This window comes from Paramormyrops kingsleyae, chromosome 15 (genome assembly GCF_048594095.1).
Source record: "Paramormyrops kingsleyae isolate MSU_618 chromosome 15, PKINGS_0.4, whole genome shotgun sequence".
NCBI lineage: Eukaryota > Metazoa > Chordata > Actinopteri > Osteoglossiformes > Mormyridae > Paramormyrops > Paramormyrops kingsleyae.
Genome location: NC_132811.1, coordinates 6,246,335 through 6,273,189, shown reverse-complemented (window position 1 = coordinate 6,273,189; position 26,855 = coordinate 6,246,335). Strand labels below are relative to the sequence as shown.

The following is a 26,855-nucleotide window of genomic DNA, read 5'->3' as shown; positions in this document are numbered from 1 at the left end:
ACGGGCTTGACTGTTTGTGCAGAGAGCTGCTCTTCTGTCTGCCTGGACAGGGATGGTAGTGATTTAGTACAAACAGGTTTATGGAGAGGAGTGTCCAGACAGAAAAAAGCAGAGGAAATGCCCATTGATGGGGTATAAAAACACGGTCAGACAGCCACTTGAAGGCAGAGTGTATTAACTGTGCTTTGTAAATACATGAATTAAAAATGTAAGAGAGCATTCCACTTACTCAAGCGTATCCAGTGTCGCGTGACACAGGTGTCAGCACTCAGTACGGCCGGCCAAACTGCTTTCCTATTTGCTGTGTCAAAAAGCCTCTGACTTGCTGTTTAAGCCGACCCGTGTGAGCTGGACCTGCTGGATCGTGCTTTCCTGTTTTCTTAAACAGCAAACACTTTGTGAAGCACTGGAACTGATTAATGATGTATTCGGGCGACAATAAAGGAACAGCAGACTTCAGAAAATAATTGGGAGAGTCGCACGGGGCTGCAGCGTTTGAGAACGGCTCCATTCTTTATTTATTTAAAATAATTATGAATGATTCAGGCCCCGCCCATCTCTTTTCAAGTCTGCCGAGGCCCTGCCCTGCTCAGGATATAACACAAGGCCAGGCAAAGACACCTCAAAGACACTGGCGAGAGGACACAGACAACTTGTAAGTCACTTCATTTCCACACACAAGAATTTACGTGCATGTTGACTGTTTCTCCCTGTCTCTCCTTCTCTCTCTCTCTCTCTCTCTCTGTCACTCTACTCTTGCTTACTCTCTCTCCGTCTCTCTCGCTCTCTCTCTCACTTCTCTCCACCACTCTGTGTCTAGCCTGCACTCACACACACTCAAACACGCACGCATGCACCACACACAGACACACAGCCACACATACACACACACACACACCTCCATCCGTAGATACACAATCACCTGCTCACTCACTTTTCATTCAACTTTCATTCAGACAGCGAGACAGACACTCGGTCCAGGCTCAGCACAGCTGAGGAGCGAGTCCCACAAGGTGGACATCAGAGAGGAGACATTTCGGCAGCCGGAGGGGGCATTGACGTGGTCACCGGCCGGACATTTAGGACGACTGAGACATTGGTACTGCATTGGAATTACAAAAACCAATCACCCCCAAGAAGAAATAAAGCAATAAAATAAAAAAAATAAATAACCTTTTTCCAAAGAACTAAACTGGTTCATCGTGAAAGGGACAACTTTTGGCAAAACTTGCAGCAAGACTTGAAGCAGAAGTTAAAAGTTTTCTCCTCTACTCCACGGTGGACAAGTTCTGCTCACTCCTCACCGTTCGCAGCTCATCCCACAGATCTCTACAGCAGAATCACCCAGATCAGCAGCATGTCCTCTGCGTGTGCAAAGTGCATCGTGGGAGCCTGACGCATCATGTGCAAATGGACGCCCCCCGTTCTCCGTCTCCGTCCTGACTTGGTCCTGGACGCCGTCCCCTCCGCTGGACGCTTTCTTCCTGGGGCCACCTCCTTCTGCGTGGCATGCTTCACATTGCTCCTGGTGGCCGGGACCGTCCTGGGAGAGTGTCCCCTGGGGGGTCAAGGGGGAACGGGTCATGAGACTCTGCCGGGGCTGGCGGGGGGTACGAACTGCTCCTGGACACTAGAGCGTCACACCCGCAGCTACAACCACCTGGAGGGTGATGTGCGGCTGCGAAGACTCTATTCCGCCAACAAGTTCTTCCTGTGCATCGACAAGACGGGCAAGGTGGATGGGACCCGACGCAAAAACTACGCTGACAGTAAGTCGCCGGGACTGCCGATCCTGGCGTGGCTGGTGGGATGGGGGGGGGGGGGGCGGTTGATTAGACGGGCAGGGTTTAAAGATGTTCCCTCTTATCTGGACCTTGGCGTTTTATTGCCGTTGACTGTGCCAACCCATCGCACGTTCTGCCGGCATGCTCCACGAGGAAACCGTCAGTGACGGGCAAGTGGAGGGGCACCCAGTGTGTGTCAGAACACCCCATGGGGGAGTGAAGCACTGCTTCTAACCACAGGGCTGAGCAAAGACATCCCCCCCCAGTTGGGGCAAAAGGCTTCGGTTTCACGGGGGATTAACTCGTCAAGACCGAACTGAATGTCTTCCATTTGTCACAAGTCATGTAGCATCCGCTTATTTCAGTTCATATTTCATATTTCTTCTGTTTAAAATACCGATGCTTATGACTCTATTTTATGCTGTCCTGGAGAACTTTCCAGTTTGGGAAATTTACTTATGAAAATCTAACTGAAAGTCCCGAACTAGGTTTAAAAATCAGACTGTGCAAACTCATTTATCGTCTGCAGCCTGAGACTTTCCGAGTTTGCAGATGCCCGTGCTGATAAATCAGCCCAGAAATGCCTTCGCTAATATGACCGCACGTCTACCTGAGGGCAATGTCCTTACCATCTGGTGCCGTTCTTCACCCTGTACCGCACTAGAAATATTAAACTGGGAAAATCCTCAGTTTAGGGTCTGGCACATACTTTTGGTTTAAATGTTACCTGGCTGTTCCTACCACTCTTGGATGACTGCTGCACTGCACAGAGATACGCCGGCGCTCGTTACTTGGTTATTATTTTTCATTTGCGGCATGGTGTGTGTCTTTTGGCTGGGTAGCCACTCGCTGTCATTTCAATGACAGGATCCTCTCAGCCGGGTGACGTGCGCGGATTCGGCCGGCGTTACGGAGCAAACTCTGACCCCTGAGTCACGGTTCTTCAGCAGGATGCTGTCAGCGGTGTCATCGTTCCTATTTCCAGACAAAGGACATGACGCTGTTGACAACTTGAGTGGAAAAAAAAAAAAAAACTTAAAGCATACACGGGGTAATCTTATCCTAAACGAACTAGAGCGAATGAATTTGGGAATCAGGTGGGACACTAACGTGTTTTTTCTGGGCGGGACGGTGCTGTAATGTGCTAAACTTTGGCAATTTAGACAGTTTAGTGTCTCAGACTGTTGTGGCCACACACGTGTACATGCAGTGTAGCCGCTAGCCCTTTGTTTACTGCAGTGGAAATATAGACATCATGCGCAGTGTCGCAAAAGTTGCCCATCAGGCTTATAAGGCACGCATGCATGCGGGGCTCGGGGCCGAGCTCTTTGGTCGCAATGGTTTACCCCCCTTTGTGTTCGTGTGTTAAATTTTGTGTCCAATTTGAGATCTATCCAATTGCAAAGTTAATTGCAATGTATTTTCTTTAGAGTTGCCCTCTTTCATTAATATTGATACTGCCATTGCATAATAGATTTGACAGCAAGGTTAACAAGTGGTAAATTTTTAATGCTGAGTCACTAACAGATAGACAGCAGTGCCAGGGCACAGGAGGCCTGAAGGAGTAACGCACTGGCATTTTATCATCCTTTTTCGTTCAGCGTACGGCGCGGCTGGTCGGTGAAATGCGTCGCTGCGCGATGCCGTGACGATTTCGCGTTTGGGGGTCGCCCGAGACCCGGGTCGGCACACGCATGACCTGGCGTGCGAGCGGGTGCGTGTGGGAATGACAGTCCTCGCTTACTCCTTCCTTCTCACGCACACTCAAATACACGCACACTCACACACCCCATGCACGCTCACTCACACTAACTCACACTCACACACCCTCACATACCCCCAAGCTGGACATTTGGCTGCTTTGGCCTGGTAGCTGAAGTCTACCCCTCCTGTGCTGCTCCTGCCCCCCTCCAGTTCCTCCCCCTCCTCTTGCCCCTGCTTTTGCCCCTAACCCTTCTTCTTGTCCCTGCCGCTGCACCCTGCCCCCTGCCCTAACCCCGCCCGCTTTTTCCAGCCTGCACTTCCAACCCCTTCAGGTGTAAAAACAGTAAAAATTAGTCAACGGGCCCCTGCTAATTGACTGGAAAATATTGTATCAATCCCAGTGGGCCGATGTCTGGAGGCGCTGAGGGAGAGAGCCAGCGCACGGCGGGGCCCAAGGCCGGGACGAGGGGGAGGGGGCAACGGGGAAGGTGAGCTCAGTGCAATGGACATGGAGACGGTAACCCAAATATACAGTAAAACAGGCTTTCTCAAATTTCCTAAAGGGCGGCGTGCAGAATCAGTGGCCATGTTGGATAGCACAGAGGAAATTAAAAGCTGTCAGTGTCACAGAGCTAATCGATGATAGCGGAGCGGCAGCACTGATTTCGCCCCTGAAATCGTACCACGGAAGGACGTTAGGCTTTGTCTGGCACAGCACCTCTCCCACAGTTCGTTACCACACTCCGTTGCTAGGTCGATCAGAAGCTGCAGGTCATGCATAGTTGATGATGGGTGTGTGTGTGCGTGTGTGTGTGTGTGTGTGCGCTTTGTGACACGACACTCTTACTTGGCGTGAAATAATGCTGTGTGATCTTTTAGTCTTGTCTGGTTCATTATTTCATGCGTAACACTGAATTGTTAAAATGTAATGTTTTTGGGACAGTTCTGGCAGAAGCAGGTGAATGGAAAATGAGTTTTTTTACTCTTAAGTTTTAAATAAATGTAAAACCTGAAATGCATCATAAAATGAGACATGTATCCTTTATTTAGTGAATCATTTTATCCAATCGACATAGTCGGGTTCGAAAAGTCCCTGGAGCAATTGGGGGTTAGGGGCCTCACTCAGGGGCCCGATAGTAAAATCATCCTGCAAACCTGAGGATTTGAACCGGCGACCTTCCGATCAGGAGAGCAGAGTCCTAACCTGCAAATTCACGCACCACCCCTGCGACATCATATCCTGTCCGGGGTCGCAGGTCGTGCCCCTTTAATTACACGCTGTCTTCAGGCCCACCACCCTGGGAGGGGTCACGCCACCCTATTACTGGGTAATGAAACAGCCACTGGGAAAATCGCGACATAACGTTTCGTGCTCCCCCCCCCCTTGGCCAGACTGAGTCCGACTCAAAATCCATCTATGATGATTACACTCGGAAAAGGTTGTTTTCCTTCTGATTTTTCCTGGGGTGTCGTGAAATATTACAGGCAGAGCTGTCCAGTGCATGAGCCTCTCACTTTGAAAAGGACACACTGTTGAATTTATGGGTGTGTGTGTGTGGCTCCGCACATCAAAAGCCTGACTGGCACCCAGGCACTGACACGACATGCAACCTGCGGAAATAAGGTCATACGACCAGTACGATCGGAGAAGTCATTTGCATTAAAATATCACCCCCCTCCCGGGTGCCAGAACACTTTTTCCCCCTGCTTAATTTGTTCAGTATTTATGGGCGCTTGTGTCATGTTTACCGAGTTTTTCTGCGCTTGCCTGCGCTGGATGTATGAGTTTTGTTCGGTGATTTCATATGCTTGTTTAGCTTGGATGACACCCATGGGAAGAAAATGGTCCACGGCTTTGGAATATGCAAGGAAAATAAAACAGTTGTATATTTATTTATTGAAAAGGGCAACCGTCTCTGGAAAATCAGCAGGGAAGGTCAGCACACAGAGTAAACAGATAGCTCAGCAGCCACCTTTCGCATGCTTCTCACAGGTGCACTACTGCTCAAACATTTTTAAAGCAGTAAGGTTGATAGTTGCAGTCACCATAGAAAACGGGCCTCGTGGCTGTGATCGTTATGGTTGACGATCACCGCTCAGTCGGTCCACATTCCCTAAGTCTCTCCATTTTTTGTTCTGAGGGATGCAGGTGTAAATCTGTACTCCAAGTTTCTAGGAACATAAATAACTTTGGCTGATTCGCAAACGTCAGCTGTCTAAAGTACTGCGCAAAAGTCTGACGCAGTCAAAGAAAATGTTTAAACCTTTTTTTCTAGGTTGTAAGTATGTATTTGCATAGAAAAAAAAATACGTAATATTATAATATATGCAGATTAACAGTAACCCAATAAAAATTTACTTTCTTCTGTTCTCCAAAACGTTACTGACACCTTGTTTGATGGCTAGATGAACAGCGCTTCAGTTCCCAAACCTCTCCTCAGGGGCACCTCAGCCATTCCATGGATTTATTAAGGTTCACCACCAGCTCAATTGATTGATTGACTGATTGATTAATTAATGAAATAACTCAGTGAGGTATTGATTAGCTAAACATGGCATGCTATGTTGAGTGTACTGCGTAGTAAGTGCAAATACTGGGGTGACTTTAGGCGAAGTTTTGAAATGGCTAAGGTGACACATTTTGACAGGCGTAATATCACAGTTTTACACTAATATGAAGACCATTTAAACATCATTTATTTTAACTGCCTAAGACTTTTGCACAGTACTGTAGATGCTGCAATTAAATCTCGTAGCCCTAAGGGCTATAAGGATCTTAAACCTCTAACGTTGATGTAGAATGACTCGCAGTTACAACCGTTTGGATCGAAGAGCTAATGGCAGCAGCATGGAGCGAAAGATGAAGAAAATGATTGGCTGAAGGATAGACAGGTAGGAGGTACACTGATGCTTAGCCACACGGCTTGGGCCTGGAACGGCATGAGAGCAGGAGACCTGGACTGTTTCCTGCAGCTCATTAAGACTTATGTAAGGTTTGGTAATAGAAGCCCCAAGCAAAGGAGTCTTCGTCAGGCGATCGGTGCCAACGGGGGGAGGAAATCCCACGAATGCTGCCTTTTAAATCCTTCCGAACAGGGGGACACAGCTCCGGACCTAATGGAAAACAATGAAAATTGATCCCTTGCCAGCTGTTCCCTGGCATTGAGCTCTAGAAAAAAAAAAACGCACACACACACACACCCTGGGAATTCTGGGATTCGGCAGGGCAGGGGAAGTGTGCCAGCAAGGTTCTAATTAGTCTAACCTCCCTGGTCTTTAGCACCAGAGTTTGATATCATGAATGGCAAAAAGTGTAGCAATTAGTGGCTAACAGCTAGAGTCTGGTCCCAAGCCTTTCTTTACCCCCTCATTCTTTTTTACGGGGGTTCAGCAGTAGGTTTATTGAGTCTGACTTTGTCTCCAAGAGCCCATTCCCCGTTTTTGTCCCGTGCGTTTGAGTTCCAAAGAGGGACGTGTCTAGTGGCTCGCTACACAAGGTCCGTAACGAGGCCCCTTTCAAAAGCGTGGTAAACGATACTGAACCCATTCACGTTCGTGCCGGGGAGGCCGATCACAGGGCCACAAAAGGAGCTTTTGACAAAGACGGAATCGGTTCTAGAGGGCCGTAAAAGCCAGGGCGACAACGTCAGCCCGAATGTATCGATTCTTAATCTATTATTTAATCGCCGCTACCTGCATGGTGCACAGTTATACAGAAAAGCAACATATGCATGAATTATGAGTTATTAAGAGATACTAAGGAGAAAGACATTCTCTCTTGGCATCCCTGATTTCCTCATAGCCGGTGTTTTTCAACCCAGGACGTTTTTTTGGATGTTAAGGTGAGTTTTGTATCTACTTGCCCTAATAAGAAGCCTTTAGTTGTTACTATTGCTTTCTCACCGAGACCATTAGTTTAGGGAGGTAAATCATGTAATAAATAGATCAGCTGGGGGAACAAGAGTTACTCATGCAGGGCGGTGAGCTTGGGCCCAACTGCCAAAGGAAATACTATCATGGGAGCCTTACTGCTGTGCCTCAAACAGCCCAGCACAGCAGAAAAAGCCAGACATACACTCACTGATTACACAAGGTTTGCAGTAGCCAGAGCCTTGGCCGTATGCTAGATTTGAAATGGTTCCGTACTGACCAGTTCAATCAATCATTTTATCTTCCCAGTCAAATAAAAGCAGACAGCATGACTTGGGAAATGTCCTATAAGGAAAAAAAACAAAAAAACGATATAAAGTATATCTACGGATGCAATCAGTGTGTGGATTCCCAGCCTAAAGGATTCCCTAATGCTGTACAGTGAATTCGATTTAAGGCGATCTGTAATCCCAGTTACTCCCAGTTAATCCCAGTTAAGGTAGCATAGAGTTTGGTAGCTGCATTGAATAAAGTCAACAGCGAAATGATAATAATAACAACATGCGTGAATGACTGGCAAGCTGAATAACGAGCAGAGCGGCAGCCCCAGGAATGCCGACGCACCCACAGCTGATTACCCACCCAACACGGCATCAGATATGACTCCACTGGGTCATAAAAGGATGTAATAAACCCAGTGCATGATGCGCGCAAAGTCTGACACGGGCAAATCTAGGTCTTCCCACCCTTTGTTGTTAACTGGGTTCATATAAAATTATCCCCAGGCTGGTAGCCAAGGAAATCTGCTTGGGTGAAGAAATGCAGGAATATCGTCATGGCGTCCATTTCGGCAGATGAATCGTTGGTGTAACTGGGTGTGCGCGGTCCGTGTCATGCAGACTGACGCTAATGTGCGTCCGAGGGCCCTGATGTCTGCCGAGCAGCTTCGGACGGACAGCAGCCCAAGAACTTCGCCTCCGTCCTCAAGAACGACATCATGGTTTTATCATCGTTTTGAAGGTCACTGTCATGTTTCAGTCTTACTCCTGCACAAGGATCAGTTAAACCCTTGTTGGTAATCCAGTGCATGTTCCCATGGCAACAATCCCAAATTTTTATAGGTCTATATCCCATGTGCAAGGTGACAGAGATTACAGGCTGCTGCTGATAAGTATCCTGATACCTGACTACACCCATGACCTCAGATCACTGATGTTGCAGAAGTTTTGCTTTATTATGAGATTTCAGCCTTTCCTCACATTTAAATAATGTGTTAAATGATGGTGCCTTCTGAAGTCTCTTATTACCGTAGTTTTTTGGTGATATCAACAGGCCAGATAAAGGGCGTAGACTTGGTTTTGGATGGTATGGACACGTCCTTACCAATGTTGTGGGAGTACTGTGGATGTTTGGGGGGGGGGTGATTTGGTCCCTGCTGTTGAAACCAAACCATGGCCAAATATGGAGAGGAGCTTTATCTACAAAGCATCTGAGACAGCTCTGCTCAGCCCGTTCAGACACGTTTGTGCGAACCGTCTCATGGGTCCAGTTCTCTGTGCATTCATGTTACGTGAACCGTTCACGATGAAAGCTGAGTGTCGCTGTGTGTGTGTAGCCTGACGTCTAATTCGAAGCAGACCTTCACCTCCCAGCAAACTCCAAATGCCCCAACAAGCAGCTCTTTACCCACTTCTCTAATTAGGGCAGAGTGAGTGTTCAGAGGCATGGGACTGGGGGCTGCATGGGGGAGAGGGGATTGTACCAACAAGAATTTCATGGGGGAAGAGGGGATTGTACTAACAGGAAGTGCATGGGGGGGAGAGGGGATTGTACCAACAGGAAATGCATGGAGGGGAGAGGGCATTGTACCAACAAGAAGTACATGGGGGGGAGAGGGGATTGCACCAGCAGGAAGTGCATGGGGGGCGAGGGTGACTGTACCAACAGGAAGTGCATGGGGGGTGGGGTGATTGTACCAACAGGAAGTGCATGGGGGGTGGGGTGATTGTTCCAACAGAAAGTACATGGGGGAGGGGGGTCATATTGGCGGTTTCTCTCCACATGAAAATGTAGAACGACTTCTGAATTTTGATGCACACTTTTGCGTCAGAGAGGACTCCGGGGAAATACTGTAAAGGCAGTGCCTGTCTGAAAAGGGGCGTCCTGGCCGTGCCTGTCAGGTCTCTGTGACAGTGCGTAACGAGGCATCCCAGAATCCAACAGCCAGGACCCAGAAGAGGGACAGGTACCTGAGGCCATGGGGTCAGTGACTGGGGCCTCCTGACAGAGATGCCATTTGGATAATTGTACATTGCCAGCTGCCCCCCCCCCCCCCCCTTGTGTCCAGTGGATTTTGTCAGGGTCAGATCCTCACGCCAGTGGACCGAGTGACAAGCCTGACAGCCACTTGATTTGCCTTGCCAGCCGCCCATCACCTTCCTGTCTGCCAGTCTGATTTCAATAATGGAAATGACACACCAGCTTCACATCAGCACCGCGGCTCCGCGTCCGGCCGCCCGGCTGCAGCACTCCCCGTCCTCCCAGTGCTTGCCCAACATTTCCATTTTCCGTTTCATTTCCATAGGATTTTTTTTTTTAATTACTCCCTGGCTTCAGCGCGAGGGCCACACTGAAGAACAGCCGCACGGCTTGACAATACGAGAGGAGATTCAACATTTAAGACATAAAACTCAGGGGCCCATCTTGTTTTTGACAATTGACAAATTTCAATAAAAGTACAACTCTAACAGAGCTCAGTTAATTAACCTTTCCGTCCTTAACCTGACAGAATCTGGTCGAATTCAGATATATCTCATTTCGTTGCAATTAAGGTTGTACGATTTGTCCTCTAAGCAACAAAAGACGAAGGCCCGCATGGGTAGAGGGTCCCCTCCGCCTGTTTTGGTTTGTTGTGGTTCTGTTTCCACTCAGGGTTGCGTCTGGATGGCAAACCAGCTGCAGATGCGACTCTGAGCAATTTAGCGGCACTCGGGAATGGTCTCAGACTGTAATGCCTGTCTTTTGATAGCAGTAAAGTGCAGGAAACGGGTGGGGCGGGGGGGGGGGGGGGCTGAAAGAGCACCCCGTGAATCCGCTCGTAACTGTCTGCGAGCCCTTTGATAGCGCGCGCTTATGACGGATGTGATGCCCACTCTGCGGGCTCTCCCTCACCATGATTAAAGCGCGAACCCCTTGGGCACAGCTGCCAAACCCCGATGCCACACAGACGCGGACAGACGCCCGACCAGGAAGACACTTCATTAACTCCTTTCTCACCTCATCCACCACAGGGTCAAGGGATTAGTTAAGAACTAATGTCACCTTATTTATGGTCATACAGCTTATATATTAACATGAGTACAATATTTACAACATTGTCACAACTTTAATGTGACAGCAATTTCAATTAATGTGACGAATGATGCCGTCTACATAAGTGCCTGTGAATTTTCCTACAGAACTTATGATGCCCAATCTGAAATCTGTTACTCTAGAATAACTTTTCTGTCACGCTATGTGCTGCTCCTATTAAATTAAATGAACTATTATACATGTTTTCTGTTAACAAGCTACATATCTGAATAGTTTTAGCCTTTGACGGTGATAAAAAATATCTTTATATGAATTCCTGAAACGACAGAGCCCCGCTCAAGACATAATGATAAAAGTTATATACAGTATATCGCGGACATGTTTAAATATATCATGGGAATGGTTTAGTAGAACGTGGCCACAGTTTAAGGAAAATGAGGGAACGAATTAATAAAACAATTTAATTAAAACAAGCAAACAGATTAATAAAACGTAATATTAGGGTAAAACATGCCCACGATTTCTTTTACATCGTGGGAACAAATTAGTAGAACGTGGCTACGATATTCATAATTTTTATTATTATGTCACGATTATTTATTATTATGTCATTATGGGGCAGCATTGTCAGGTAACGGCTCTCTGGAGTGAGGATGGGGCAAAATTACCCCAAAATTCATTCTCAAATGTAACACCCAGGCCTACTTTTTAAATATTTAAGTGTCAAACCACCATCTGGAAGCATCTACGTTGTTTAGAACAACCTTATATTAAGGTCAGATCATACATGCTGGTTTACATACAGACATTATCTTTGGTCTTTGAACTGAAAATTCAGAACTCATTTTAGTCTTTTCGTGTGAACGTGAACAAAACAGGGGGGAAAACTGTTTAAAATTATGTTCCAGCGTCACCACTGCTAAAAATATTCAGATTTTTCTCAACAGTCAAAACTGAAATATTCCACATAAATAACGTTCAATGGTGCGCTTGATGTTTTCTTGCCTGAATTCCAGCCCCTTCATCACCTCTAGATCAATGGAGCCTCTGTTTCAAAGCGCACATTTGACAATAAATTTATCGCAACGGCCACCTCCAGCCAATCAGGCATTTACTGTGAACCATTAATTTCCAGTTGATAATTGTGCGACTCCTCAAATGTCAGTCACACACGTGTGTAGCTGAATATCAATAAATTTAAAGAGGCAATGAGATATTGCAGGCACATATTTTGAAATGGAAGGATCGTCATAGAGACAATCCTAAAGATTTTTTGATGTAGACATTTATTTTTGCTCTAAATTCTGTCTAATCTTTAGCTGAAGTATCAAACAGACAAACCCAAATTTATATATTTAAGAAGAATTATTAGTAATATAAGAACTTTAGAAATCAATTGGTGCCCCCTAGCTAGTGGGCATCTATAGCTATGCAAAAATTAACGCGTTAATTTAATTAAGATGTGTTATCTTTTTCTGTTATGTTGAGTTTGTGTTCTGATGGTAATGTAACTACAGTCTGATTGATGTAGGTTATGTGACTTGTCTAGTGTTCCACTGCCACGTTGAATTACGATGAATCAGCTGTTGGATGAAGGAACTTGGGGTAAGATTGTAAAACGAGTCACTGCACTTGACCAGCATTTTTACTTGGTTTTGTGCAATGTCTCGTAAAATGCTGCCATGTTATTTCAGTTCAGAATTTATATTACATTGGTAGTTCCAGCGAAAACAATGCAAAATTTTGCCATTAACAAGTTAGCTAGCTACGACACGAACTCTAAGTTGTGTTGCTGAGATAAGTGATGTGTTTGTCACATCTGTTTGTAGTTGACTTGTCTGCGGAGGACTGTGTGATTCTTTATGGCCTTTGCTCTTTCGTCCTCCCCTTACGGTGCACAAATCAGCCGGACTGATCTCGCGTTCATTGTAAGTGGCCAGTTCTGGCCCCCACTACCTTCCATGCACGTTGATTGTGGGAACTGTTTCTTATCTGAGCATGGTGGTTGGTTAATTAAAGACTTCTGCAGAAGTCTGCCTCATTTGGAGATGGTCAGGCCGGCATAGGGCCCTGGGGTAAACCGAAGACTTAGGAAAGAGGATGGAAGAGGACGGGAAAGACCATCCACCCGAAGACCTCTCTCTCGAGGCTCCTCCGAACAGAGCGGGCGACATTCTCTGCCATACCCACCCAGGGTCGATTCACCTCCTTACTTTGATTCACAAAGAATGGAAATCATGATCCACATTTAGGGTTTAAGTAGAAACTCGAGGGGCAGGAACACTAGTTGACTGGTCATTACCACCACAGGAAATGGAGGCTTTAATGGCACATTTGCTCTGTGAAAGTGGAATATACCATTGAATATAACAGACTGCAGCTTTGGTTTTTCATTTTTAAATTACGGTTGATAATATTAATTCTTTCCGTCTTGTGCAGTATGTTGTATGATGTTTAAGGATTCATACGGTATCTTATTTAAAGCTAAAATCCATCCATCCATATTAATCATTATATATTAATCATTACATGGTCACAGGAATTTTTCTAAGATATTATTCTAAAATATTCTACAAACATCCTTGCAGTGGGAGAAGTATATTTCACTCATAACTAAGCAAATATGTACACAGCAAACAAAAATGGCACTGTTTATTAAACTAGCAAGCCTTCTGCCATTATAGTAAATATTGGTTAGACTACTCGGATATTATGTTGATTACATGCTTATGATCAAATATCAAGCACTTCCCTTTTACAATGAGTCGGCAATATTGTTATGTTCCCCGTTATATGAAACCAAACTCAGTATGAAGTTTCAGCATGAAGAGTATGTGAAGTATAACATGTATATGATAAAGAGTATTTTTCCTATACTAATGCTAATCAAAGAGGCTCCGCCTCCTTGCTGTGATGGGCCTTGTTTCTGGTGTGATGTAGAACACGCTGGCGCAGTTTGTTCCCCAGCTGTCAGCATATCGTAATTCAGGGAAACATTTTTAAGCTATAATGGCTTTGTTCTTCGGTAGATATCTACAAAGCACGGTGGGAACATCTGTTTTCCCCTTTATATGATGTAAGATGGAATTGCGTGAGGGGGCTGGCGGAGTTGGGCAGTGATGGATGCATGCGGTGGATCTCTGCGTTTGACCTGCCGCTTTTGCGGAGAAGCTGGAGGCAGGCGGCGGTGGAGCTCGAGTGTCCCTGGGTGACCCTTGCTCTGCCGCTTGGCCCTTGTGGTCTTCTCCCAGCCGGTCACACCACAGAGGTAACTAGATACCTGTAATTTGCCTTAATAGCCTACAGAGACCTGGCTAGTTCCCTTTCTCCCCCCACCCAAGCGCCCTTTCAGAGCCTTACAGAGGCGGAACAGGACTGAGTCTGGGCCTGCGGGCTGCACTGGCTGGCTGGGTGTGGAGCAGGAAGCCCCCCCCCCTTAAATGTCGCTCACACCGACACCTGCTCCTCAGCTGCGGCCAGGATTTCCGTTGCGTCGAAGTTTAATTCAAAATCACGGCGTGTGTGCTGCAACTTTTGGGCATTTTATTTTTAATGAGTGGCATCATCTAGCTAGCATTCTGGATGAGATCGGAAATGGGGGGGAGGGGGGGCAGAGTGAGATTGTGTCCAGTGGCATGAGGATTATGATGTTTGTGGTGTGCGATGGCAAAGGCAGGCTTAGTGCGATTTTGAGGGATAGCGTGCTAAAACTACTAAACTTTATTGACTATGAAATTGTTCAAATAGTTTTCGTTTAAAAAGATGGTGTTACGCCAAGCTTACATGAGCCGTAAAATATTCTATAAAGCGTATTCAGATGGTGAGCTACACATAGCATGGACAGGGTGCTCACTGTTTTTCAGTAAGGAAAACAAGTTTGAGTAAAAATATGACTCAATAATCAAGCCTGACCTTATTTTGACCCATGATTTGTGTTTAAATTACTTAAAAAACATTCAAAATAATATGCCAGGGTGTTGTAATGACTATAATGTTGATCTGTATTAAGAGCAATTTTGTCAAGCTCCTCACAAAACCTAATATTTGCTTGGTAATTATTTACTGTTCTTTGTTGATATACATAAAATGATCTTTATCATTTAGGATTAACATTTATTTACATTACCATTTATTTGGCAGATGCTTCTGTCCAAAGTGGAGGACGAGTGACGCAGCAAAAGCGTCATCAGCACACAGCTATCAGCTAAGCTTCCAATGAATGACATTCAACAAGCACAAGATACTGTACCTTAGAAACTAACATCAAAAAGCTGATAATCGGGCCAGTGGTAGGCAATACAAGCAGTCCCTGAGTTAAGAATGTCCGACTTGCAGGACTGCCGTAAAGCCTATTATATTAAAATACAACACAAACACACACTACTATATGACACTCGTGAAAAAATCGCATGGTTTCAGTGGTTTGTTGGCTGAAGTACAGTACAGCACCGTATGTAGATACATTTATTATTACTGAATATTATTAATATTATCTACTGTCTCGCTATTCTCCAACTTCAGTCGTTACCTGGAGGCTGCCTGTAAGGTTGGCTGAGGCTGCCTGAGTGTTTCTCAGAAAAGATGGGTCTTGCGATGTTTCCTGAAGTTTGAGCGACCTGCCGTAGTTTCACAGCACATGCTGGCAGCCCTGTGCATAAAGAGTTATTGTTTTGTTATAATCTAACTAACAATTATTAATGAAAATGCAGTTGCAGCATAATGCAAGTCTGGAGCTCCGGCCCGCATGGGGTGCAGGTATAATGCGAGTACTGACAATATACATCATCTTAATCTCTCATCTAACTGTAGGAATGAAAAATATAATATTGAATGATGCAACAGTCTCTAAATTGAATAGAATTTAAGGAATTTATGCTTGGGTTCTGTGCCCATAACTGGAAGGTTGTTGGTTCAAATCCCAGCAGAGTAACCACACCAATGTTGGTAACCCCAGCTGCACCAGGGACCCTCTCTGACCCTGATCTCTGGAACTCACTTATACGTCACTTTGGTCAAATTGCGTCTGCTGAGTAAGTAGGAGGTAAATATGTCTCAGGGTGTTTGAGCAGATATAAACTCAGTGTGAGTCTTGGAATGGCGAGGACAATGGTGTTGGAAAGAGAGTTTGATATTGAGGGGGGCACACAACAGAATAATATAAGGCCAGGTTCCCTAATTCCAGTTCTGGGGGGCCAGTTAGCGGATTTCCCTGCTCAGACACCCCTACCAAACCTAGGCTGATGTATGTATGCATGTTTCAGCAGCGAAACCTGCAAACTATGATGGATTCCCAGATTCTGGGAAACCTGATATAAAAGCAAGGGTCTATTTATAGGGGGCCTGAATGAAGCCTAATTAAATGTTGGCGAATACACGTCCCCCATCGTCCCCTTCAGTCCCTATGCCCCTGGGTGAGGAGGTGTCTGTCCTCCAAGCAGGGATGCCTTACAGCAGCGTGAGGGGCTGAGCCCGGAGGGACAAACCAGGACTTTGCCGGAGGATAATCTTATCAGTCCCATCAGCAGGAGAGAGGAGGGGGGAGGGGGAATGTGGGAACAACAGGCGGAATCTGAGTCGAGGGAGATGCCGCATCAACCGGCTTTTTTTTTCTTCTAGCTGTGTCCCCCCCCCCTCTATCTGGGCCACACGTGAGGGAGCACATGTGGCACTCAGGCTTCACGGTGAAGACCGCACAAACGGTGAACTGGGAATCCAGAGTGGCTCTTCTCAGGGTTGTAGCTAGAAGTTCAGGACTCCCTTGCGAAAGGTCACCTTGGGCTCTGGTACATTGTACCTATAGATGGGGTTGGGGGGTGGGATCCCCTCAGTATATTTTGCCGGGATGTAACTTTCTGGGGCGTCTCTGGCTGACAGGCCTGGAATCCGCAGCTCACGCACCTGCTGCACCAGACTTACAGATGTGACTTCACAGACTCCTTGAATTTTCTCTTTCAGCTGGTTTGCTTAAAATAATAACATTAATTACAATGAGGAATAGCCCTTTCTGTGTAGGGATGACAGCAGTAAATTAGACTCGAGTGCCTTTTTCGCTGGTGAGTGCCCATCAAAGCCGTAACGGCTGGGCGGTCCGGTCTTACGTCATAAAGGAAAGGGTGCGACTGGCCCCCCCACCCCGGGCACCACCTTTTAACGTCTATCAAGGGTAGTCATGCGGGGAAAAGCAACATGTACTTTGAAAATTATGAGCTGGAAATGAAGACGCCATCACACATACGTTATTTATTTCATTTATTTATTTAAAAAAAAAATAAAAAATGCTTTCCATAGGTTATGCTCTGAAGCCTTTTCCAGTCCGACAGTTTCTGCCAAGTGGAAAGGAAGCATTGAGACAGAGGGAGTCACCCAGAAGGGAATGGCTCTTTTCTTCCTGTGTGGGGGCCGGCATAGTGATCTCCCCCCCCCCCCCGGTGCGTGCCCTGACCTCAGAGTCCCAGGGCTGTTCCAGCACTGCAGTTCTCCGGAACGCTGAAGGTGGCAGTCACAGGCTGGTTAACGGTACTGTAAATATCATACGGCCATTCGGTGCCGGCCACTCCGGCGTGCAGGTGACGGCTGCGTGCGGCCCGCTAAAAACCGGCAGCGTCTGCATGCATCACAGACCCACATGACTTCACAGGAGACGGGTGATGTGGCCCCCAGTGCAGCAAATAATTCCATTGGAGTGGATATGTCTTGCGAATGCTTGTAAGATTTAAGTTAATGATACATGGGCAACTTTTTGAGCAATGCTGCGGGGCAATATTGCTTGGGCACTTTCCCATTGAAAATGGGCAACAAGTTTCTTTTTGAAAAATCTTTGATCGACACTGGGCAACTTTTTCGCGATCACCCAGATCCAGATGAGTTGCCCATTGTCTCACCTGGTTAGCAGTTGCCTCGCAACATTGCTCAAAAAGTTGCCCCATGTATCATCACATTTAAGCTTTCGTGAGCTTTTCTCCAAGCCACTCACCGCTGCCTCACATTAAATAGAGTCTACATCGCCCTGTAGATTGCATGTGTATCCCAGCCGAAAGGCCTGACCATCAACCGCACTGCAATCGCCTGGGCACAGAACATGTTTAGCTTGACCCATTATGATATAGCAAATTCATTCCATCAGACTCCTGTAAAGTAACTCCTGTAAGTGATCCCCGCTAGTCCCAACACGGTCGATTTGGGAGCTAATGCTGTATTCTGTTTCCGACAGCCGCTCATTAAAATAGCAACTACGGGCAGTATCACATCCCTGTGACATAATCCCCAAGCTTCCTGTAAGCCCCACATATATAGCCAATACATATTATGTCACTGCAGATGGTGAACATCCATGATCAGTCTCTCCATGTAAACTAGGCGTTTTTATTCAGTAGCGAAATTGCCATTGTTGGTACAATTTCTGCAGCTCGTTAATGATAAAAGTCGTGTCTTGCAGACACGCAACGCAACACAGCGGTACGAGTTAAACTTACAGTGTTATTCAGTGGGTGACGCTGGAGAGTATTACAGTATCCAGTGTGCTGTAATACGAGACCGTGCCGTTATCCCGTATCGTCTTTCGACCTCCCTGAACAGTGTCGTAATCGGACTAGCTTATAGCAGTGTCCTTACAATTAAGCGCATTTTGCCATCATAACTGAGCTGCTCAAAATGTTTCCTGACGCTCTCCGCGTAACCAGGGCAACGATTAAATTGCTTGTGAGAATAACAACCCAAAACCTTTGTCTCTTAGTGATCTGAAATCCGTATTCAGCCATATGGAAAGCTTAATAAACTCAATAAACAAGCTTTATTGTAAAGTTGTGGCGTCAATAGTGATATTACAATATGACATGGATCCCGAAAAGAGACACCTGTTTGATTCCTACACGTTCCTAAGAATCTCCAGAAGCCTGTTCCGGGCCTTAACGCTGATGCTGTAACAGTATTCCTACTAGCATGTAGATTACTTAGGTCATATCTACTTGGACACTTTAACTATCAAGTTACAGAGTGAACATTAAAATCAAATTAGATTATAATCTTTAAGTTTTAAACAATATCTCAAATGTCAAGGATAACATCGACTTCGTTTTCTGCTCAGTTTCGACGCTTGCCAAAATCCGTCTGAAACGTGGTTGCAGGCAAATATAAATTAACACACCGAACCTGGAAATAATTTTTTTTTTAAATCGCTAAAACATTAAAAAATAAAAGGAAATCTCAAGACTTGCGCGTTTTCGGCGCTTTTTAAGAAGAGCGAATACGCAAGAGCGGGAGATTAAGGGGGATTTGCTGTGTTCCTCCTTACGACCCTCTTAAATTGCAGAGGGAAACAACGTAGGAGTGCCTGATGTGGAGTTAAGCTTTCCTTTCTCTTGCTCCGGTCCCCCTTCTACTGCCTTCCCAAGTCCAGACAAAACAGGGGGGCTCTTTAGAACTCTGAGAAGCACTAGACACTCATTAAACAGCAACTAAGAAGCCAAATAGGCCTTTCCGTCCTCATCCTCTGCCCAGTCGTGTACGTACAGTACATGATAAGACAGTCAGAGCCATAGCCAACATAGCAGCTAACAATAAAGTATCATTTAAACTTTCAAAACACAATGGAATGGAAAATTCAATACGTTTGATTTATTGTGAACCACACAATCCATTGGAGAGATGATAGTGAACTTGTTTATGTATGATTGCTATAATTATTCTGCACCCATTCCCAGCGTGTGTCTGTTATTTGTGAGTGCCAGTGTCACTCGAGAGAAACCAGCCTTCTGCATCCTCAATGAACTCCCGTGCTCGTAGAAACCAGCCCGTTCTCATGGCAGTCGTCCAGCGTGTTTGAAACAGTTTTGACCGATGCACGCTTTGTCTTTCACACTGATGCACGGCACACACACCCACACGCACACACACACACACACACACACACACACCCCTCGCCCTGTGTCTGAGTAGGCCGAGGGGGTCAGATCAGATCAAAGGTGCTGGTCACAGCCATTAGCCTCAGTAGAAAAGACCCAACATGAAAAGCTTGTGTTTTGAATAGGAGGGTTAGGGCAAAAAAAACAACAGGGGCCCCCTCCATTTAAAAGGCGAGCAAACTGTGAAATAATTGAAAAGGTATGTCAATCAGGAGCTGCTGCCCAGTGGGGGCACAGCCATTCCCAGCCCTCCCCTTGGTAGAGGACCAGACTCGGGGTGGACGCTGCAGGGGTGGGCAGAGAAATTAAATACTAGAGAGAAAAAGGACGAATAGGGTGTGGGGGGGGGGGCGGTTGGGGGTTACAAAATCTTAGCTTAGTCTCCCACTCATTTTTTTTTCTCGTCTTAATTGTGATGCTATGGGGGGGGGGGGGGGGGTGTGGGGGGGAGCACAAGGACTGTCATTAATAAGATCTTGTCTCCTTCTGTTCTGCAATTGTATCTCCGCCTTTCAGGTAAGTAACAAAGCCTGTTGGGAGGGGGGGGGGGTGCGATTGGAGGCGACCTAGTCTTCTGACCTCCCCCCGTCCTTATTACAACCACCTTCAGGCCTGCAACCCATCGCCCCCCCCCCCCCCCCATGCCCTGGCCCCACGGCCTCCCTGTACCACGACCGCGACAATAGAATCCCTGTGAAGCTCCTCTGCCCCCCCCCACCCCGCCCCCGCCTTCCTTTTGCTTTCCTCAAGGTCAGAAAGGCTGAATGATCTGACGATGGGCTCACTTCCAAAAAAGGAGAAAGAAAGAAAAGAGAAAGAGTAAAAAAAGAAAAAACAAAAAGGACCAGGCGAAGGACTTGCCCTGTGCTTCTTTTAAATCCCATAGAAGATGGGAAAATGGTCAGTCCACACTTGACTACACATCTATAGAGTGGGATTTGCGTGTAATAGCTGCCTCATCGTGGCTTAGGCCAAAACAAGGTCAAAGGCTGCCGTCGTTTGCCAAGGACAGGATAGGGTAAAGCGTATATTCATTGTCTCCTTAGTCAGAGAGCAGAGGCTAGCAAAACGCTACAAATAATTTAGTCGGTCAAAATGTCCGTTTAACGATTCTGTTTTAATTTATTAGTCCAGTTGTCTTTTAGTCTTCTCTGGTTCTGTTTCACAGGAAACACGCTTATCCATGCAAAAATTCGTTGAAAATGCTGTAAAAATGTTGTAATATAGAAGACAAACTTTGAAATCATTACTTAACTCATTATTTCAAAGACGTGGATAGTAGTGAGTTCTTCAGTTCCGAAATGCAAGAACTTGATGTAAAAACCTTTTGACTAATTACAGGATCATCGGAATGCCTAATAAGGCAAACACCACTAGAACAATTTAAGAAGAATGTTTACCGTATAACACTATCATCTCTGACACTGGTGGGTCATTTCTCGTTTGGCAAAATATTTAATCCTCTCCACATGTCCGCTGAGCAGAATAAAACCCACATGTGTCCCTGCACTTACTGTATGTGAAGCACAGTTTACTGTAAACTTCAAAGCTGCATTGCCTGACAATTATGGTTAATGACACTTACAGGCCCTGGTGGTTTTTGTTCGACTTGACAGACCGCCCCCCACCCCCCCATAAAACCACAACGGACACATGTCTGTTGCGAGACGAGCTTAATTGCTCATTGGTGGCTTGCACGCTCACGGTGCGAACTCCCGGTTTTTGTAAACATAGCTAGTGTTGCCACTGGAGGCTTATGGCCATAGGATAAGGATCAGAAAGTCCACTATTCAGCTGGAATGTACCTTCATGCCCAATTTCTTACAAAGAACGGGGCTCACTTACCAGTGCACGTCAAGAGAGAAAGGCCTTCGGCGAGCTGTGTTATCTGCTATCCACGTTCCACTGAAGATGATGATCTAAGCGCTTGGCATCCGAACCATACTGTAGCAGACATACTCAGAAGATCCATTGAATGCATTGCATGCATTGAACAAAGGAATCAATAAGTAAAAGCAATAGGAGATCTAATTTCTTTTGATTTAAGAATGCCAAACCCAACCAATCACAGACATTGGATGTTTCTCAATACCAAGAACACAAAAATCGTAATTGCGGTCTTGGCAAGATGGGTCTTGCTAACTTGCCTTTCAAGACTAAACTTGGGGCAGAATGAATCTTGGAATTGGTCTCGTTTGGCGAGGATGCAACTGATGTATCCTTGAAATTTGGGGCAGAGCAAGAACGATATCCAGGGATTTTTACTATCCTCTGTACCTCTGCTCTTGGTTTTTGAACTGGTCTTCAGCAATGGAAGATGATGTAAAATGGTACGCAAGAGCACAAGTACAGTCATGTACACATATTGAGAAATACCCCTTGTCTCCATGCAGAGCTCCAATAGCCCTGCTTCTCAATAAAGCAACATGATGACTCTTATGCAACAAGTCTGCAACCATAATCCAGAGAGTGAGTGAGATATTGATCTTAACTTTTTATGAATGAGTGGAATGAGTGACTTTGCTTGTTTGGTTTCTGCACTGGAGCGATATGCAGTATGCAGGTTTTACTTCATTCACAAAATCCATTTCCAAAGTCCGAGAGTGCTTTAAAACATTAGGATATGCACTGGGGGGGGTGTGGAGGGTCAGTGGTTAACATGAGTACCTTACACCTCCAGGGTTGGGAGACAGAATCTGTGCTTTGTGTCGTGTGGGGTTTTTTCTCGCAAAGACATACTGTCAGGATAATTAGCACCTCCAGATTACCCATAGAGTTTGTGTCCTGTGAAGAGCTGGCATTGATTCTCCTGTGTACCCAGGAATTGTGGCGTTTGCTGCCTAGAATAAGCTGCAACCAACCCTGACCAGGATGAGCGTTCTGAAGACAGAGAGAATGCACCAGGTAGCATTAAGGTTAACGACCAAAGAGTTTACCTTAATCTTACCCGTAAAAAAGGTAGTTAATACTTATGTTAATTAGAGTTTGTTCAGTAAGTTGGCAGCTGTACTGTAATAAAATACGGCTTTTCATGTGCCAGACAGTTACAATAAGCAAAAGACAGCAACTACATAAGCAGGGAAAAGATGAAAAAGAGAGGAAGACGGGGCGCCTTCGTTTTTCGCCCCCAAACAGATTTCAGCAGCATCCAAGCTGGGAAGCAGCTTCAGTGCCACCGCAAACAGCTGTGTTTCTTCACCATGTCGGCCGGGCTTTCCGAGTCCAGGGTTCGTGCCCGAGACCGCTGCTTCATTTCCTACTGGCGTCCCGTCTGCGCCTCACTCAGCGCCTCGCCGCAGTCGCCGCGCTCCAAGGGAAGCACTCCATCTGAAAGACTTATTTCCATTTTCAGTAAAGCACAAGAAAAATATTTATGAGAAGAGCTGCGGCTTTCAGGCTGGTACTATTAGGGTTATTATTATCTATCCATTCATTCCAACTGTATCCAGGACAGGCTTGCCGAATAATAATAATAATAATAATAATAATAATAATAATAATAATTTCCCTTCAAACTGGATTTGTTGCTTTCTCATGGTCCTTGTGACTCTACAACCAGTGTCCCATAGAAAGCAAGACTCCACAAGTGATACCAGGTGCACTGGTTTCCTTGGGAGATCTTGCTTGTAGAGCAGTTACCTTCACTTTGGGGCTCCAAGGCAATAAATAAGAATATAACTATATATATAACTCATCAGAGGAACGATTTTGCCTATTGTCACAATAATGAGGCTGGGCTTTCTGGAATCCGCACACTGGGGACCGGTTCGCAATCAGGGTCTGAAGGGAAGAATGAGGAACAGCAACAACAGCTCCGCTGGCGGCCAAGCGAGCGAGACAGACTGTGCGGAGTGTTTCCTTTGCACTGTGTTCTGCCTCCAGGTAAACAAACCTGCACATCATCAGGGTGGACTGTCAGACCTGAAAGATCCCTTAGCGCGATAGTTCATGTTCTGAGTACAGAAACCCTGCTTTTAGGTGCAGGCAAGAAAGGCTGCACTTTTTGATGTGGATAGGCAAATTTAAAAAATCTAAATCTTTTTTTTTATTATTGTAGAAAAAGTGCCTGTAATATAAAGCAAAAAAAGACTTCACAGAATAAAAGTATTGTTTTACTGGTGGTGTGTATCTAAAAGCAGAGTTTTTATAGTCCTTCACAAAGAAGTAGCTTTTTAATTTGGGTTTTTAGCTATACCTATATATATATATATATATATATATATATATATATATATATATATATTAGCTGCATCCTTGTAGCCTGGTTCCTGCCGCACCTAGTGTCCAGACCCTACTGTCAGTGGTCTTTAAAAGAAAGTATTTTTTTTTCTTTTAAACTTTATCTCGGGAAATCACAAAGCTGCCTCAGAGTTCACGGACTTGCAGTCTGTCCAGTGGTTATGATCGGCTGTCGTTTGATGGTGAAACTGTCTCCTTAAGCCCTCGTCCCATTTTTTTTTTTTTTCAGGTCTCATGGAAATACGATCTGTCAGCGTTGGAGTCGTTGCGATCAAATCCGTCAGCACTGCCCTTTACCTGGCTATGTCGAAAAGAGGCACGCTCTTCGGATCGGTAGGTAAATCCTCATGATGCAGTGTCATGGCTGCACCTCCGGCTCTAAATAGGGCATCTGAGATTTGGGTTATTCGTGCTCAAAGAAAAACTGCCATTACAGTATATGCTATGTGTAGTGGGATAAAAGTGAGACCTTGTACAGCATAGGAGGGCAGACTATGGGTGAGGAGATGAAATGCAATAACTTATTTAGGTACCTCCACCCTTATCAAGACCCAAGCTTACTGACTCTAGGAAATATATATCCACAAAGTCAACATTCAGTATATATAACGTGTGAGAGGTGCTTAGTTTTCACCCTTATGAGGATTAAACACTATGTGCAATTAAATTACTTTTGAATTCTAAAGCCTGCATTGTACCATAAAGTTGCGTGAGAATTCGACTGAGCTGGACCCCTCGTCTCTTAGCTCTTATAATAAAAAGCCACAATCGGAAGAACGATACGTTCTGACACGGTGGCCAAGGGACATGGGGAAGATGTTTGCGTGCTTTCTAGCAGTTGTTGTTCAGAAATCCCTTCCGAATAACAAGCTCGCCCCTGGCCAGGTGTCTGGACGTTTTACAACTCTGAGAGCAATCTCTTCCTGGAAATCAGTCTCTAAGCAACGATAAGACTGGTTACAGACTCTTATTTTTATGCTGTACGGGGAAAACAGGACAGCTTGATGATGAGTCCGGCATCAGGAAATAACCTGTTACTTTTCCCTTTGAATTATACGTTAATGACGATTGCCAAAGTCACGCTATCGCAGTGTTGGCTTTTCATCTTCCCACAACGATCCTCAGTCACGTCCATTGGACTGAAGCATCTAATTTAGGTAGTAGGGTATCGTCTCTTGCTGCTGTGGCATCAGCCTGCGATTCATTCATCACTTATGATAAGGCACTCACCCGTGACAGGGTAAGGTAAACACGATCAACTTTGTTGTCACTGTATTGACAGTGTGGATATATATTTCATAGATTCAATCATCTAAATAGCTAAATAGGTTATTGCATTTCATCCCCTCCAATATTCTACCCTTCTAGCCCATATAGGATCTCAGATTTATAACACCACATCAGGGGTATTCAACGTCATTTAAAGTAAGAGCTACTTCTACAAAGAAAATAGTCTAGGTAGCTATACATTTGATACGAGATTAAAATTAAAAGTGATCAACTGGGGCGGGGGGGTGGAGACAGTAAAAATACAACAGAGAAAAACAAAAATTGGCATAATCAATATGCAAGATACTCATTGGCTTCCTGTGAGCTACTATTAGTGCATTTTACATGAGAGTCGCAAAATCAATATGTCAGTTTGCCTGTGATCCCTCTGTCAGTCATTCCTGCCAAGGTCTTGCTGTCTTTTCCTCTGGAGCCTCTTCCTCTGTCATCTGTCCCTCGCAACAGCAGCCAGGCCTCTGACTTTAACACCCCCCCCCCCCCTTCCAGGTGAAATACAGCTCCAACTGCAAGTTCAAGGAGCGGATCGAGGAGAACGGCTACAACACGTACGCTTCCTTGCGCTGGAAACACGGCGGGAGGCAAATGTTCGTCTCGCTAAATGGCAGGGGGAAACCCCGGAGAGGTCACAAGGCTCGAAGGAGACACCCATCCACGCATTTTCTCCCCATGTTGCCTTCATAGCTCAAACTACAGACTCAGCAGCTACTAGCGTTAACTAATACGAGTGTTATTATTATTGTTGTTATTGTCATTGTTATTATTATGATTGTTATTATTATTATTATTATTACTACCAACTTTACCCATATGTGTACATTTGTAGGGGTTTTATATACAAATTTGTTTGTGAGATTTGGGGGCAAAATAAATTATTTTTTTCTTCCACATTAGCTTAAGGTCCAAAAGAAGCTGCTAATATTATGTAAATATAGTTTGTCTACTATTGTTATTGACAGTGAAGCTCAGCGACGACGAAAAAGCCCTTATAATAAAAGGTAAAAATAGACGGTAAATGGATAATTACTGGAGTGGGAGCATTGAAGAACATGAAGGGTATAAAGGTTGTTATTAATGTCTTGGTTTTACTTTTCAAGAGACAATGACTCCTTTTAAAGCGTCCTGTCAATCAGCAGTATAGCACAGGACAGATGATTTGGGTGTGTCCCATGACGCATGAAAGCGAACAAGTGACATTCGTTTGGGCGGTTTTATAACAGATTTTCATGGGATCTTGAAGTTTGCACTAGACTGGTCTGTCTGGGGCCTTGGACTGTACCAGTCGAGGTCCCGGATCACAGACAGTCATGGCGAAGCTTGACTTGGACACATTCATCGAACAGAAATGGGAGCTCTGTCAACATTCCATAAATGCGATGCAGTGGTGGGATTTATTTTCTTTTGTGCAAAATCAATGTTCTGTTTTTGTTCGTTTCTGTGAAAGCTTGGATCAGCATTTTTCTTCTTCCATGGAGACTGACAGGTAACACACGTGCGGGGAGTCTGCTCCACTTTGGAACACGCCAGAGGTACAAGAGTGACTCCCATGGGCCCAGAATAGACATCACGCACTGTAAACTCTGGACGTGAACGTGCAGTGGCCTCCCTGTAACCCAAGTGCTCTGGATCTGCGTTCCACAATAAGTCCACATCAAGGGACCCAGCCTGTACCTAGACCTGCCTCTTTGAGACCCTCTGTGCACTTTGCAGATTGGGACACTCGTCACTTGTCCCGACATAGACTTCACTGGTGCTTCTA

At 45.4% G+C, this 26,855-nt stretch overlaps 1 protein-coding gene across 1 annotated transcript; it reads left to right on the top strand.

Moving 5' to 3' along the window:
* The first annotated feature begins 1,236 nt into the window (after nucleotides 1–1,236).
* On the top strand, nucleotides 1,237–26,855 carry LOC111860524 (fibroblast growth factor 22). The gene is made up of 3 exons (XM_023844299.2): nucleotides 1,237–1,769; nucleotides 24,039–24,142; nucleotides 25,586–26,855. Exons 1-3 carry the CDS (start codon nucleotides 1,403–1,405, stop codon nucleotides 25,778–25,780), a joined length of 666 nt encoding a protein of 221 aa, XP_023700067.2. The 5' UTR covers nucleotides 1,237–1,402; the 3' UTR covers nucleotides 25,781–26,855.